The sequence below is a fragment of the Bolinopsis microptera genome, chromosome 3 (assembly GCF_026151205.1).
Source record: "Bolinopsis microptera isolate Bmic1 chromosome 3, MBARI_Bmic_1.0, whole genome shotgun sequence".
NCBI lineage: Eukaryota > Metazoa > Ctenophora > Tentaculata > Lobata > Bolinopsidae > Bolinopsis > Bolinopsis microptera.
In genome coordinates, this window is record NC_087074.1 from 399,212 (window position 1) to 417,454 (window position 18,243).

Below are 18,243 nucleotides of genomic sequence, written 5' to 3' on the forward strand. Positions count from 1 at the left end.
ATGTCACACCGGTTTGCCTGCTAATGATAACCCAGTAACACCCAGAGCAATGTCACACCGGTTTGCCTGCTAATGATAACCCAGTAACACCCAGTAGAGCAATGTCACACCGGTTTGCCTGCTAATGATAACCCAGTAACACCCAGAGCAATGTCACACCGGTTTGCCTGCTAATGATAACCCAGTAACACCCAGAGCAATGTCACACCGGTTTGCCTGCTAATGATAACCCAGTAACACCCAGAGCAATGTCACACCGGTTTGCCTGCTAATGATAACCCAGTAACACCCAGAGCAATGTCACACCGGTTTGCCTGCTAATGATAACCCAGTAACACCCAGAGCAATGTCACACCGGTTTGCCTGCTAATGATAACCCAGTAACACCCAGAGCAATGTCACACCGGTTTGCCTGCTAATGATAACCCAGTAACTCCCAGAGCAATGTCACACCGGTTTGCCTGCTAATGATAACCCAGTAACACCCAGAGCAATGTCACACCGGTTTGCCTGCTAATGATAACCCAGTAACACCCAGAGCAATGTCACACCGGTTTGCCTGCACCAGGAACGCTAAGCTCCTTGTCACTTCACGGCAGTGGGTCCTGCTAGACGCTACTGGTCAGCAGTTAGAGGGCATAGCAAGGACAGTCTGCAAACTACTGGAGGGCAGACACAAACCTATTTACAGTAACGTTATGGTTTGTGACAATTTGTGTTATTTACAGTAACGTTATGGTCTGTGACAATTTGTGTTATTTACAGTAACGTTATGGTTTGTTTGATAATGTTGTCTACTTTTTAGGAGTGAGCAATGATAAATCATATAATTTATAACCATCTTACTATATATAGGGGGGGGCCAATGGCATAAATGGAGAAAATGGAGAATTACTCATAGGTTTTTCCATTTTCTCCATAGAAATAGTCTCCATTTTATGCCATTTTATGCCATTTTATGCCATTTTATGCCATTGAAAACCTGAAAAATTTGGAATTTCGAGAAAAATTATTTTAAAAAAAGATATTTTCGGCCAATAATGAACAGAGTATCATGAAACATGGAGAAAAGTGGTTTTCAGAAAAACTTTGAAAAATGTTGACTTAGAAAATTTTCGGTCCGAGTCATTTTCGATACGTACATCCCGTATCGAGAACTCCCGATTCCGAGCTCGTGTTGCAAAGGGGAGGCCTGCCTTCCGAGATCGCATTACCTCGAGTCCAAAATTGTGTATGGAGGGGAAAAAAATATTTTCGGCAAATAATGAACAGGGTAGCATGAAACGTGGTTTTCAGAAAAAATTTGAAAAATTTTGATCGAAAAAATATTTTCGGCTTATAATGAACAAAGTAGCATGAAACGTGGAGAAAAGTGTTTTTCAGAAAAACTTTGAAAAATTTTGACTAAGAAAATTACCCCTCGGTACACAATTTTGGACTCGAGGCTTCCCCCTGGTAATGCGATCTCGGAAGGCAGGCCTCCCCTTTGCAACACGAGCTCGGAATCGGGAGCTCTCGATACGAGAGGTAAGTGGTTTCTAAAAACCACTTTTCTCCACGTTTTATGCTACCCTCTTCATTATTAGCCGAAAATATTTTTTTGGTTTTTCGGTTTATCGAAGTCTGCACCTACCCCTCGATATAATAGTCGATACACAAATTTGGACTCGAGGCTTCCCCCTGGTAAAGCGATCTCGGAAGGCAGGCCTCCCCTTTGCAGTGCGAGCTTGTTTCGACTTGCGAGGATGTAGGTCTCACTTCTCAGTGCCTATTACTCTCCCCTATTACGCACTCCTGCTGTAGCCTAGCCTGTAGAAATAACTTTACACTAGGCTTGAGTAATTATGAGTTTGCCTGAAGTGTGCCTCTACTAACCTAGTATAAGCATCTAGTAGCCTACTATGAGCTTTCATAAGCTTGTTACGCCCCTAGTAAGCGTAAATAAACATGTTAGGATGTCCAATTTAGGTGTTAAATGGTGTTAAAGATGAAATTTCGAAGACAAAATTCATGGCATAAAATGGAGAAAATGGAGAATTACTCATGGGTTTTTCCATTTTCTCCATAGAAAAAGTCTCCATTTTATGCCATTTTATGCCATTGGCCCCCCCCCCCCCTATATATACTAGTGGTTATAAACACTAAACAGATGTTAACATGGTTAAAAGGAGACTCTGTTGCAGGACGCTGGAGATCACGTGGTAGTTATAAACACTAAACAGCTAGTAGTACCAGATAAGAAGGTACTGTGGTGGTACTCCGGCTACGCGCAAGGACACAGACACGTCTACTCCAAAGACTTCCATATATTCAGACCTACTGAGTGTCTTCGTCTACAGGTTTGATTATTGGGGTGAGAGGATGGGGAGAGGTATAGAGGGGCTGTGATGGTTAAAGAGGGGCAGGGCGAGGTATAGAGGGGCTGTGATGGTTAAAGAGGGGCAGGGCGAGGTATAGAGGGGCTGTGATGGTTAAAGAGGGGCAGGGCGAGGTATAGAGGGGCTGTGATGGTTAAAGAGGGGCAGGGCGAGGTATAGATGGGCTGTGATAGTTAAAGAGGGGCAGGGAGAGGTAAAGAGGGGCTGTGAGGGGTAAAAAGGGGCAGGGAGAGGTATAGAGGGGCTGTGATGGTTAAAGAGGGGCAGGGCGAGGTATAGAGGGGCTGTGATGGTTAAAGAGGGGCAGGGCGAGGTATAGATGGGCTGTGATAGTTAAAGAGGGGCAGGGAGAGGTAAAGAGGGGCTGTGAGGGGTAAAAAGGGGCAGGGAGAGGTATAGAGGGGCTGTGATGGTTAAAGAGGGGCAGGGAGAGGTATAGAGGGGCGGTGATGGTTAAAGAGAGGCAGGGAGAGGTATAGAGGGGCTGTGAGGGGTAAAGAGGGGCAGGGAGAGGTATAGAGGGGCTGTGAGGGGTAAAGAGGGGCAGGGAGAGGTATAGAGGGGCTGTGATGGTTAAAGAGGGGCAGGGAGAGGTATAGAGGGGCTGTGATGGTTAAAAAGGGGCAGGGAGAGGTAAAGAGGGGCTGTGATAGTTAAAGAGGGGCAGGGAGAGGTATAGAGGGGCGGTGATGGTTAAAGAGAGGCAGGGAGAGGTATAGAGGGGCTGTGAGGGGTAAAGAGGGGCAGGGAGAGGTATAGAGGGGCTGTGAGGGGTAAAGAGGGGCAGGGAGAGGTATAGAGGGGCTGTGATGGTTAAAGAGGGGCAGGGAGAGGTATAGAGGGGCTGTGATGGTTAAAAAGGGGCAGGGAGAGGTAAAGAGGGGCTGTGATAGTTAAAGAGGGGCAGGGAGAGGTAAAGAGGGGCTGTGATAGTTAAAGAGGGGCAGGGCGAGGTATAGAGGGGCTGTGATGGTTAAAGAGGGGCAGGGCGAGGTATAGAGGGGCTGTGATGGTTAAAGAGGGGCAGGGCGAGGTATAGATGGGCTGTGATGGTTAAAAAGGGGCAGGGAGAGGTATATAGGGGCTGTGAGGGGTAAAAAGGGGCAGGGATGGCCGCAGGGGGTTAGTGGTATATAGGGGCGGCCGCGGGGTAAAGACTCAAGAGGGGTGGTGAGGGGTATAGAACCTATTCTGGGTTGGGAGTGCCTCAACGTGGCGAACTTATCAAATTGTGTTTACTTTCACGCTAATTTGTATACTTTAGTGACTATATAAATAGTTTGATGAGTGATAAGCTAAATACGTGGTCTCAGGTTGAGTTGAAGTTACCTGAGAAGCACGCTTTACAGGAGAGGCTGGCAAGGTTACATCTCTTTCCAGGACACAACTACCCCTACGCTGCCAATATTTCAAAGGTATTATACATATTATATATGTATTTATGATGTTTGTTTGGAGAAATCCAGTTTCAAGAGTGCTCTATCCGGGAGGGGAGCGTTGTACAAGAAAAACAACGATTCTACAAACTTAAAGTTTCATGCAAACGCAATCATCATATATAACAACACTACTATATAATATATTAGTGTTGAAAGTATTAAATCTTATTTAATACTTTCAGCACTACTATATATAGTAGTATTGTTATATATAACAAATAATGTGAGCCTGAAGATGGCGTTGACGCCTAAAATTTGCCTACATTTCTAACTTCCTGTTTCATTTGTCCTTGTCTTTTCCAACCGGATATTATCCAACTATCAGTATTTCAATCATGAGACTAATAAACAGCGAACTACTCCGTTATTTGATATTCCGCAATCATCAGTGTCAGAATAATTTACTATTACTAAATTAATATTTTCCTTACAAGCGCCTTCATAAATTAACTAAACTAAACTAAATCAAAATCAAAATCAAAACAAAACGAAACGAAAAACGAGAACAAAAACAAAATAAAATAAAATAAAATATTCTTAGAAACATTTCTTGAGCATAAATTTGTTGGTGTGCCTACATTTGCTAATAAGTTTTTTCTCCTATTTAGTAGATTGTCGTCTTTAAAAAAATAATATAAAGTTTTTCAGTAAGGCAGAGATGACAATCTTTCGTACCCCCTTGTACGGATGAGCATGTTGGATTATTTTCCAAGATATTTTATATGGGGTTTGTTTATATTTCAACTCCCATATTTTCTTAGATAGCTCCGTCTGGTTTCGCAGCTTCTCGAGTTTGAAAGAGCTTGTTAGAAAGTGAAACGGGTTTTAAAAGTGTTTTCAGTTAGCCCAATATATTTGTGCTCTTTCTTTTCCTTTTCCACTGCAATAGTTGCTTCATATATCACTGCTGCTTCCAGGCATTGTCCTTTCAGTGGGCACATTTCCGGCTTTCTGCAATTGCACATTTTCGCCTTTATAGTAGGTTCTTTCTGAGCTTGGTGTCTGGTGCTCGCTAAGATGGATCCTACGTTGGGTAGGCAGCTGTAGGATAGCTTAATTGTGTTTCTGTTGAACAGCTTGTGGAATTGGTGTCCTCTGGGGAAGTGTTTGTCTAGTAATCGGAGGAAGCTTTTGCCTATTAATGCTTTTCATACAAAGTTACAACGAATTCTTCATGTCGTGCATCCTGGGTTTGGACAGGATATGCCCGCTTAAAATAATATTTCCATCACGTTACATTACATATTCTGAAACATATATTATATTTACAATAAATTATGCAATATCACAACATTACAATCAAAACAATAAATTTAATCGCAGAATCTCAGGTACAAATAATCGTAAATTTAACACAAAAAACAGATTAAACAAGCAATACATGAATATACAAATTCGCATCTACTGACAACTTACTCCTTCATAAATTTTACTTTTGACAATAATTTTTTCAGACGGTAATATAATGGTTACTAATTTATAAGTCACAAATAATAAATCAATACAAATTAATCACAAATACTAAAATGATTAATTGATATTAGGTAACTTTATAACTGAAAAACGATATATGTCGATACAAATTACAAAATAATATTAGGTGATTGAAACATTTCAATAAATTCATCATAAATATCACTACCATATTTACCCCAAATATTTGATCTTGATTTATAAAACTTGAAAAACTTGTTGCGCAATGCAGCTAACTTAAATCCTTGCGCAACCAATTTACCTAAAAGTTCGGTAACACAATTTTTGAAACCCTTAAGTGTCGAATTAATTCTGAAATAAATATTCCGTAAGACAAATTATTTGGAACGTTTCCATCTAAAAAGGGATAAGATATAACTTTAAAATTATAATCTTTTCTTTTATCATATAATGTCACTCTAAACTTCCCTTGATAAATACTTATGTTTAAGTCTAGATAACAACTTTTACGAGCCGAAATATTAGTATTTTTTACTATCATTTCTTTCGGATAAATAGCTTCTAATACATTCTGTTATAAGTATATTATGTATATATATATATATCCTACTTTCTCATCTTATTTTTTCACATTTAGTTATGTAACTTAAATAGCAGTAGTAGTATGGCTAACTTAAATAATTAAATAATTAGTGAGAGCAATCCCATTACCCATTTATTCCTCAACTTTTGGTCAAATGGACATAATGGGGTTGATGCGTCCTTTACAGGTTTACAGTTTAGAGAATTTCAGAAAACAAATGTCATCATTATATATTAACCAATCGGGGTATATATTACTGTTTTAACCATTTCAGTTTTTTGTCCGTCAAACATTTTTTTCGTAGATAAACAAGTTTAATTTAAATTTCTCATGAAAACCCCGTGTACCCAAAAGGTAATAATCCGAAAAGTAATATTTAAACCCTAAAAGTCTTTCTAGAACTTGAAAATAAAGTTCTCAACATGAGTGGTATATGAGCTGTGTTAAGAAGACGAGAGAAGAGAAGAGAAGAGAGCGCGTTTCAGCACCAGAGCCCGGAGCCTTAACTTCGTCCAACTTCTCACAGTTCTTACCATCACTATCACAGCTGTTCAGCATACCTGGGGTAGTGTGTAAACTGTAACTAACTAATAGTGGTTAGTTGACGTGTAATGCGCGTGTAACTAACTAAGAGTGGTTAGTTGACGTGTAATGCGTGTGTAACTAACTAACAGTGGTTAGTTGACGTGTAATGCGTGTGTAACTAACTAATAGTGGTTAGTTGACGTGTAATGCGTGTGTAACTAACTAATAGTGGTTAGTTGACGTGTAATGCGTGTGTAACTAACTAACAGTGGTTAGTTGACGTGTAATGCGTGTGTAACTAACTAATAGTGGTTAGTTGACGTGTAATACGTGTGTAACTAACTAATAGTGGTTAGTTGACGTGTAATACGTGTGCAACTAACTAACAGTGGTTAGTTGACGTGTAATGCGTGTGTAACTAACTAATAGTGGTTAGTTGACGTGTAATGCGCGTGTAACTAACTAAGAGTGGTTAGTTGACGTGTAATGCGTGTGTTACTAACTAACAGTGGTTAGTTGACGTGTAATGCGTGTGTAACTAACTAATAGTGGTTAGTTGACGTGTAATGCGTGTGTAACTAACTAATAGTGGTTAGTTGACGTGTAATGCGTGTGTAACTAACTAACAGTGGTTAGTTGACGTGTAATGCGTGTGTAACTAACTAATAGTGGTTAGTTGACGTGTAATACGTGTGCAACTAACTAACAGTGGTTAGTTGACGTGTAATACGTGTGTAACTAACTAATAGTGACGTGTAATGCGTGTGTAACTAACTAATAGTGGTTAGTTGACGTGTAATGCGTGTGTAACTAACTAACAGTGGTTAGTTGACGTGTAATGCGTGTGTAACTAACTAATAGTGGTTAGTTGACGTGTAATGCGTGTGTAACTAACTAATAGTGGTTAGTTGACGTGTAATGCGTGTGTAACTAACTAACAGTGGTTAGTTGACGTGTAATGCGTGTGTAACTAACTAATAGTGGTTAGTTGACGTGTAATGCGTGTGTAACTAACTAACAGTGGTTAGTTGACGTGTAATGCGTGTGTAACTAACTAATAGTGGTTAGTTGACGTGTAATGCGTGTGTAACTAACTAACAGTGGTTAGTTGACGTGTAATGCGTGTGTAACTAACTAATAGTGGTTAGTTGACGTGTAATGCGTGTGTAACTAACTAATAGTGGTTAGTTGACGTGTAATGCGTGTGTAACTAACTAACAGTGGTTAGTTGACGTGTAATGCGTGTGTAACTAACTAATAGTGGTTAGTTGACGTGTAATGCGTGTGTAACTAACTAACAGTGGTTAGTTGACGTGTAATGCGTGTGTAACTAACTAACAGTGGTTAGTTGACGTGTAATGCGTGTGTAACTAACTAACAGTGGTTAGTTGACGTGTAATGCGTGTGTAACTAACTAATAGTGGTTAGTTGACGTGTAATACGTGTGTAACTAACTAATAGTGGTTAGTTGACGTGTAATACGTGTGCAACTAACTAACAGTGGTTAGTTGACGTGTAATGCGTGTGTAACTAACTAACAGTGGTTAGTTGACGTGTAATGCGTGTGTAACTAACTAATAGTGGTTAGTTGACGTGTAATACGTGTGTAACTAACTAATAGTGGTTAGTTGACGTGTAATACGTGTGTAACTAACTAACAGTGGTTAGTTGACGTGTAATGCGTGTGTAACTAACTAATAGTGGTTAGTTGACGTGTAATGCGTGTGTAACTAACTAACAGTGGTTAGTTGACGTGTAATGCGTGTGTAACTAACTAATAGTGGTTAGTTGACGTGTAATGCGTGTGTAACTAACTAACAGTGGTTAGTTGACGTGTAATGCGTGTGTAACTAACTAATAGTGGTTAGTTGACGTGTAATGCGTGTGTAACTAACTAATAGTGGTTAGTTGACGTGTAATGCGTGTGTAACTAACTAATAGTGGTTAGTTGACGTGTAATGCGTGTGTAACTAACTAATAGTGGTTAGTTGACGTGTAATGCGTGTGTAACTAACTAACAGTGGTTAGTTGACGTGTAATGCGTGTGTAACTAACTAATAGTGGTTAGTTGACGTGTAATGCGTGTGTAACTAACTAACAGTGGTTAGTTGACGTGTAATGCGTGTGTAACTAACTAATAGTGGTTAGTTGACGTGTAATGCGTGTGTAACTAACTAATAGTGGTTAGTTGACGTGTAATACGTGTGTAACTAACTAATAGTGGTTAGTTGACGTGTAATGCGTGTGTAACTAACTAACAGTGGTTAGTTGACGTGTAATGCGTGTGTAACTAACTAATAGTGGTTAGTTGACGTGTAGTGCGTGTGTAACTAACTAACAGTGGTTAGTTGACGTGTAATGCGTGTGTAACTAACTAATAGTGGTTAGTTGACGTGTAGTGCGTGTGTAACTAACTAACAGTGGTTAGTTGACGTGTAATGCGTGTGTAACTAACTAATAGTGGTTAGTTGACGTGTAATGCGTGTGTAACTAACTAATAGTGGTTAGTTGACGTGTAATGCGTGTGTAACTAACTAAGAGTGGTTAGTAGACGTGTAATGCGTGTGTAACTAACTAATAGTGGTTAGTTGACGTGTAATGCGTGTGTAACTAACTAACAGTGGTTAGTTGACGTGTAATGCGTGTGTAACTAACTAACAGTGGTTAGTTGACGTGTAATGCGTGTGTAACTAACTAACAGTGGTTAGTTGACGTGTAATGCGTGTGTAACTAACTAATAGTGGTTAGTTGACGTGTAATGCGTGTGTAACTAACTAACAGTGGTTAGTTGACGTGTAATACGTGTGTAACTAACTAACAGTGGTTAGTTGACGTGTAATACGTGTGTAACTAACTAATAGTGGTTAGTTGACGTGTAATGCGTGTGTAACTAACTAATAGTGGTTAGTTGACGTGTAATACGTGTGTAACTAACTAATAGTGGTTAGTTGACGTGTAATACGTGTGTAACTAACTAATAGTGGTTAGTTGACGTGTAATGCGTGTGTTACTAACTAAGTTTTAACTTACAAGCCAACATATCGATCTCAGGAACAGGTTCCTTCGCCTTCTCTGCTTCTTCTTTAGCTCCCTCTACTATCATTGCTGATATTACTTTACAAGTTGCCTTCTCTTTTTCCAAGCAACCCTTCATTATCATAGGAGCGATCATCACAACGTCTACCACACCAACTCCTTCTTGCGTCACGGACATAGTGTAACTGAGTGGGGGGGGGGGTTAAATCAATTGTTAAACTATACCCCTACTATATTAGATATAGTGTAACTGAGTGGGGGGAGGGGCATGGTGAGGTTACCCCCCCCCCTGGCCCCCCCCCCCCCCCCCCTCCCCGGCCCCCTAATCCTACTAACTCACTCCATGGTAAGGTTACCCCCCCGGCCCCCTAATCCTACTAACTCACTTCATGGTGAGGTTACCCCCCCCGGCCCCCTAATCCTACTAAATCACTTCATGGTGAGGTTACCCCCCCCCCCCCCCCCCCCCCCGGCCCCCTAATCCTACTAAATCACTTCATGGTGAGGTTTCCCCCCCCCCCCCGGCCCCCTAATCCTACTAACTCACTTCATGGTGAGGTTACCCCCGCCCCTAATCCTTCTAAATCACTTCATGGTGAGGTTACCCCCCCCCCCCCCCTCCCGGCCCCCTAATCCTACTAAATCACTTCATGGTGAGGTTACCCCGGCCCCCCCGGCCCCCTAATCCTACTAACTCACTTCATGGTGAGGTTACCCCCGCCCCTAATCCTACTAACTCACTTCATGGTGAGGTTACCCCCCTCCCCCCCCGGCCCCCTAATCCTACTTACTCACTTCATGGTGAGGTTACCCCCCGGCCCCCTAATCCTACTTACTCACTTCATGGTGAGGTTACCCCCCGGCCCCCTAATCCTTCTAAATCACTTCATGGTGAGGTTACCCCCCCCCCCCCCCGGCCCCCTAATCCTACTAACTCACTTCATGGTGAGGTTACCCCCCGGCCCCCTAATCCTACTAACTCACTTCATGGTGAGGTTACCCCCCCCCCCCCCTCCCGGCCCCCGGCCCCCTAATCCTACTAACTCACTTCATGGTGAGGTTACCCCCCCCCCCCCCCCCCCGGCCCCCTAATCCTACTAAATCACTTCATGGTGAGGTTACCCCCCCCCCCCCCCGGCCCCCTAATCCTACTAAATCACTTCATGGTGAGGTTTCCCCCCCCCCCCCCCCCCCCCCCGGCCCCCTAATCCTACTAACTCACTTCATGGTGAGGTTACCCCCGCCCCTAATCCTTCTAAATCACTTCATGGTGAGGTTACCCAACCCCCCCCTCCCGGCCCCCTAATCCTACTAAATCACTTCATGGTGAGGTTACCCCGGCCCCCCCCGGCCCCCTAATCCTACTAACTCACTTCATGGTGAGGTTACCCCCGCCCCTAATCCTACTAACTCACTTCATGGTGAGGTTACCCCCCCCCCCCCCCCCCCCCCTCCCGGCCCCCTAATCCTACTAACTCACTTCATGGTGAGGTTACCAGATCCGCAGACTGCGTCTGCAGTTTCACAAGTCTCATCTGTAGGAGCTGAACACAACGCTGGAATAGTGGGATCAATCAGTGGGTAATAGTGAAATGTTAAAAATATGAAATAATGCGGTTAAATAGTGGGTAGAACGCTAAATATGTTAATTTATTCTTGTAATCAGTCTCTTATGGCCTACTCTTATGGCCTACCGTTGTCGTCTACTTTGGCTTCCAGATCCATCATCTCCTTGCTAAATGTCATGCTGATCCCCATTACACTGGCGCTACCCTTAGCATTGTCTACATCCATCTCTACACAGGATTGACACTTCTTATTTTCTGAGTACACAGCGCCCACCACACAACATAACACTACACACAGCAGTCTCATCCTTCACTGGGGGCTCAGTATTAGTGGCATGATAATACACTATTCTAACTGCGTATAATAATATAAAACACTATTCTAACTGTGTATAATAATATAATACACTATTCTAACTGCGTATAATAATATAATACACTATTCTAACTGCGTATAATAATATAATACACTAATCTAACTGCGTATAATAATATAATACACTATTCTAACTGCGTATAATAATATAATACACTATTCTAACTGCGTATAATAATATAAAACACTATTCTAACTGCGTATAATAATATAATACACTATTCTAACTGCGTATAATAATATAATACACTAATCTAACTGCGTATAATAATATAATACACTATTCTAACTGCGTATAATAATATAATACACTATTCTAACTGCGTATAATAATATAAAACACTATTCTAACTGCGTATAATAATATAATACAATATTCTAACTGCGTATAATAATATAATACACTATTCTAACTGCGTATAATAATATAATACACTATTCTAACTGCGTATAATAATATAAAACACTATTCTAACTCCGTATAATAATATAATACACTAATCTAACTGCGTATAATAATATAATACACTATTCTAACTGCGTATAATAATATAATACACTATTCTAACTGCGTATAATAATATAAAACACTATTCTAACTGCGTATAATAATATAATACACTATTCTAACTGCGTATAATAATATAATACACTATTCTAACTGCGTATAATAATATAATACACTATTCTAACTGCGTATAATAATATAATACACTATTCTAACTGCGTATAATAATATAATACACTATTCTAACTGCGTATAATAATATAATACACTAATCTAACTGCGTATAATACACTATTCTAACTGCGTATAATAATATAATACACTATTCTAACTGCGTATAATAATATAATACACTATTCTAACTGCGTATAATAATATAATACACTATTCTAACTGCGTATAATAATATAAAACACTATTCTAACTCCGTATAATAATATAATACACTAATCTAACTCCGTATAATAATATAATACACTAATCTAACTGCGTATAATACACTAATCTAACTCCGTATAATAATATAAAACACTATTCTAACTGCGTATAATAATATAAAACACTATTCTAACTGCGTATAATAATATAATACACTAATCTAACTGCGTATAATACACTAATCTAACTCCGTATAATAATATAAAACACTATTCTAACTGCGTATAATAATATAAAACACTATTCTAACTGCGTATAATAATATAATACACTAATCTAACTGCGTATAATACACTATTCTAACTGCGTATAATAATATAATACACTATTCTAACTGCGTATAATACACTATTCTAACTGCGTATAATAATATAAAACACTATTCTAACTGCTTATAATAATATAATACTATTCTAACTGCGTATAATACACTATTCTAACTGCGTATAATACACTATTCTAACTGCGTATAATAATATAATACACTATTCTAACTGCGTATAATACACTATTCTAACTGCGTATAATAATATAATACACTATTCTAACTGCGTATAATAATATAATACACTATTCTAACTGCGTATAATAATATAATACTATTCTAACTGCGTATAATAATATAATACACTATTCTAACTGCGTATAATAATATAAAACACTATTCTAACTGCGTATAATAATATAATACACTATTCTAACTGCGTATAAAACACTATTCTAACTGCGTATAATAATATAATACACTATTCTAACTGCGTATAATAATATAATACACTATTCTAACTGCGTATAAAACACTAATCTAACTGCGTATAATACACTATTCTAACTGCGTATAATAATATAAAACACTATTCTAACTGCGTATAATAATATAATACACTATTCTAACTGCGTATAATAATATAATACACTATTCTAACTGCGTATAATAATATAATACACTATTCTAACTGCGTATGATAATATAATACACTATTCTAACTGCGTATAATAATATAATACACTATTCTAACTGCGTATAATACACTATTCTAACAGCGTATAATAATATAATACACTATTCTAACTCCGTATAATAATATAAAACACTATTCTAACTGCGTATAATAATATAAAACACTATTCTCACTGCGTATAATAATATAATACACTATTCTAACTGCGTATAATACACTATTCTAACTGCGTATCATAATATAATACACTATTCTAACTGCGTATAATAATATAATACTATTCTAACTGCGTATAATAATATAAAACACTATTCTAACTGCGTGTAATAATATAATACACTAATCTAACTGCGTATAATACACTAATCTAACTGCGTATAATACACTAATCTAACTGCGTATAATACACTATTCTAAATGCGTATAAAACACTATTCTAACTGCGTATAATAATATAATACACTATTCTAACTGCGTATAATAATATAATATACTATTCTAACTGCGTATAATACACTATTCTAACTGCGTATAATAATATAATACACTATTCTAACTGCGTATAATAATATAATACACTATTCTAACTGCGTATAATACACTATTCTAACTGCGTATAATAATATAATACACTATTCTAACTGCGTATAATAATATAATATACTATTCTAACTGCGTATAATACACTATTCTAACTGCGTATAATACACTATTCTAACTGCGTATAATAATATAATACACTATTCTAACTGCGTATAATAATATGATATACTATTCTAACTGCGTATAATACACTATTCTAACTGCGTATAATAATATAATACACTATTCTAACTGCGTATAATAATATAATACACTATTCTAACTGCGTATAATAATATAATATACTATTCTAACTGCGTATAATACACTATTCTAACTGCGTATAATAATATAATACACTATTCTAACTGCGTATAATAATATAATATACTATTCTAACTGCGTATAATACACTATTCTAACTGCGTATTATAATATAATACACTATTCAAACTGCGTATAATAATATAATACACTAATCTAACTGCGTATAATAATATAAAACACTATTCTAACTGCGTATAATAATATAATACACTATTCTAACTGCGTATAATAATATAATATACTATTCTAACTGCGTATAATACACTATTCTAACTGCGTATAATAATATAATACACTATTCTAACTGCGTATAATAATATAATACACTATTCTAACTGCGTATAATAATATAATATACTATTCTAACTGCGTATAATACACTATTCTAACTGCGTATAATAATATAATACACTATTCTAACTGCGTATAATAATATAATACACTATTCAAACTGCGTATAATAATATAATACACTAATCTAACTGCGTATAATAATATAAAACACTATTCTAACTGCGTATAATAATATAAAACACTATTCTAACTGCGTATAATAATATTAAACACTATTCTAACTGCGTATAATAATATAATACACTATTCTAACTGCGTATAATAATATAATACACTATTCTAACTGCGTATAATAATATAATACACTATTCTAACTGCGTATAATAATATAATATACTATTCTAACTGCGTTTAATACACTAATCTAACAGCGTATAATAATATAATACACTATTCTAACAGCGTATAATAATATAATACACTATTCTAACTACGTATATTAATATAAAACACTATTCTAACTGCGTATAATAATATAATACACTATTCTAACTGCGTATGATAATATAATACACTATTCTAACTGCGTATAATAATATAAAACACTATTCTAACTGCGTATAATAATATAATACACTATTCTAACTACGTATATTAATATAAAACACTATTCTAACTGCGTATAATAATATAATACACTATTCTAACTACGTATATTAATATAAAACACTATTCTAACTGCGTATAATAATATAATACACTATTCTAACTGCGTATAATAATATAATACACTATTCTAACTGCGTATAATAATATAAAACACTATTCTAACTGCGTATAATAATATAATACACTATTCTAACTGCGTATAATAATATAATACACTAATCTAACTGCGTATAATACACTAATCTAACTGCGTATAATACACTATTGTAACTGCGTATAAAACACTAATCTAACTGCGTATAATACACTAATCTAACTGCGTATAATACACTAATCTAACTGCGTATAATACACTATTCTAACTGCGTATAAAACACTAATCTAACTGCGTATAATACACTAATCTAACTGCGTATAATACACTAATCTAACTGCGTATAATACACTATTCTAACTGCGTATAAAACACTAATCTAACTGCGTATAATACACTAATCTAACTCCGTATAATAATATAAAACACTATTCTAACTGCGTATAATACACTATTCTAACTGCGTATGATAATATAATACACTATTCTAAATGCGTATAATAATATAATACACTATTCTAACTCCGTATAATAATATAAAACACTATTCTAACTGCGTATAATAATATAAAACACTATTCTAACTGTGTATAATAATATAATACACTATTCTAACTGAGTATAATACACTATTCTAACTGCGTATAAAACACTATTCTAACTGCGTATAATACACTAATCTAACTCCGTATAATAATATAAAACACTATTCTAACTGCGTATGATAATATAAAACACTATTCTAACTGCGTATAATAATATAATACACTATTCTAACTGCGTATAATAATATAATACACTATTCTAACTGCGTATAATAATATAATACACTATTCTAACTGCGTATAATAATATAATACACTATTCTAACTGCGTATAATAATATAATACACTATTCTAACTGCGTATAATAATATAATACACTATTCTAACTGCGTATAATAATATAATACTATTCTAACTGCGTATAATAATATAATACACTATTCTAACTGCGTATAATAATATAATACACTATTCTAACTGCGTATAATAATATAATACACTATTCTAACTGCGTATAATAATATAATACTATTCTAACTGCGTATAATAATATAATACACTATTCTAACTGCGTATAATAATATAATACACTATTCTAACTGCGTATAATACACTATTCTAACTGCGTATAATAATATAATACACTATTCTAACTGCGTATAATAATATAACACTATTCTAACTGCGTATAATAATATAATACACTATTCTAACTGCGTATAATAATATAATACACTATTCTAACTGCGTATAATACACTATTCTAACTGCGTATAATAATATAATACACTATTCTAACTGCGTATAATAATATAATACTATTCTAACTGCGTATAATAATATAATACACTATTCTAACTGCGTATAATAATATAATACACTATTCTAACTGCGTATAATAATATAATACACTATTCTAACTGCGTATAATAATATAATACTATTCTAACTGCGTATAATAATATAATACACTATTCTAACTGCGTATAATAATATAATACTATTCTAACTGCGTATAATAATATAATACACTATTCTAACTGCGTATAATAATATAATACACTATTCTAACTGCGTATAATAATATAATACACTATTCTAACTGCGTATAATAATATAATACTATTCTAACTGCGTATAATAATATAATACACTATTCTAACTGCGTATAATAATATAATACACTATTCTAACTGCGTATAATAATATAATACACTATTCTAACTGCGTATAATAATATAATACTATTCTAACTGCGTATAATAATATAATACACTATTCTAACTGCGTATAATAATATAATACACTATTCTAACTGCGTATAATACACTATTCTAACTGCGTATAATAATATAATACACTATTCTAACTGCGTATAATAATATAATACTATTCTAACTGCGTATAATAATATAATACACTATTCTAACTGCGTATAATAATATAATACACTAATCTAACTGCGTATAATAATATAATACACTATTCTAACTGCGCATAATAATATAATACACTATTCTAACTGCGTATAATGCGATTACTCTGTTAATCGCACAAGGAGAAGCCGAGTGCGATGACTGGTGTAATTGTATTATACAATATCAGGGGTGTAGGGTGTATCCCTGTACAATATACATGCAATTAGATTCGCATATAACTCCACGCTTCTGGTGTTATAACCAATGGAAATAGTTTATAATCGTACCGACTATTATATGCTGTCAGTTGCTCTCAAAAAGTGGAGTTATATTAAAACTTACGAAGTAATACGAGAGGGGTGTTTGAGTAACGTGTTGTAAATACTTAACTCTGATTGGTTGCTTGTTTCAGGTGATGTAAATACTTAGCTCTGACTGGTTGCTTGTTTCAGGTGATGGAAGGGCCTGATAACGTGTTTAAATCCCTGACCGAGTATTCAGGAGAAGAGAGAGATATGTTCGTGAAGGCCCCTGACTGTAGGGTAAAGAAAGCTACTCCGCTCTACGACTGGGATGATCTTAGCTGAGATCACTTGTTACTGTATCTGAGATCACGTGTTACTGTATCTGAGATCACGCGTTACTGTATCTGAGATCACGTGTTACTGTATCTGAGATCACGTGTTACTGTATCTGAGATCACGTGTTACTGTATCTGAGATCTCGTGTTACTGTATCTGAGATCACGAGTTACTGTATCTGAGATCACGTGTTACTGTATCTGAGATCACGTGTTACTGTATCTGAGATCACGTGTTACTGTATCTGAGATCACGTGTTACTGTATCTGAGATCATGCGTTACTGTATTTAAGATCACGTGTTACTGTATCTGAGATCACGTGTTACTGTATCTGAGATCACGTGTTACTGTATCAGACATGAAACTCAGTGTGAGAGTTGGATAGATGTTTTACGAAATTTATACGAGTAATTTTATTACTGTGCTATTTCAAACACTGTACTTTCTTTTTTGTACCACGAACAGAATTTGCTTATCGCGAAAA

General features: G+C 36.0%; 1 protein-coding gene across 1 annotated transcript; it reads left to right on the top strand.

Annotated features, from left to right (window-relative positions):
* Window positions 1-499: 499 nt before the first annotated feature.
* On the top strand, window positions 500-18,193 carry LOC134812782 (large ribosomal subunit protein uL13-like). Its single transcript, XM_063820349.1, has 4 exons — window positions 500-701; window positions 2,184-2,339; window positions 3,692-3,793; window positions 17,630-18,193. Exons 1-4 carry the CDS (start codon window positions 543-545, stop codon window positions 17,762-17,764), a joined length of 552 nt encoding a protein of 183 aa, XP_063676419.1. The 5' UTR covers window positions 500-542; the 3' UTR covers window positions 17,765-18,193.
* Window positions 18,194-18,243: the final 50 nt, after the last annotated feature.

Excerpts from the sequence above, each read along its gene's own strand:
- LOC134812782 (XM_063820349.1), top strand. The coding sequence starts at position 543 with ATGTCACACCGGTTTGCCTGCACCAGGAACGCTAAGCTCCTTGTCACT. Across the intron at positions 702-2,183 it reads CTATTTACAGTAACGTTATG|GACGCTGGAGATCACGTGGT; the intron begins GTTTGTGACAAT and ends ACTCTGTTGCAG. Across the intron at positions 3,794-17,629 it reads ACGCTGCCAATATTTCAAAG|GTGATGGAAGGGCCTGATAA; the intron begins GTATTATACATA and ends TGCTTGTTTCAG.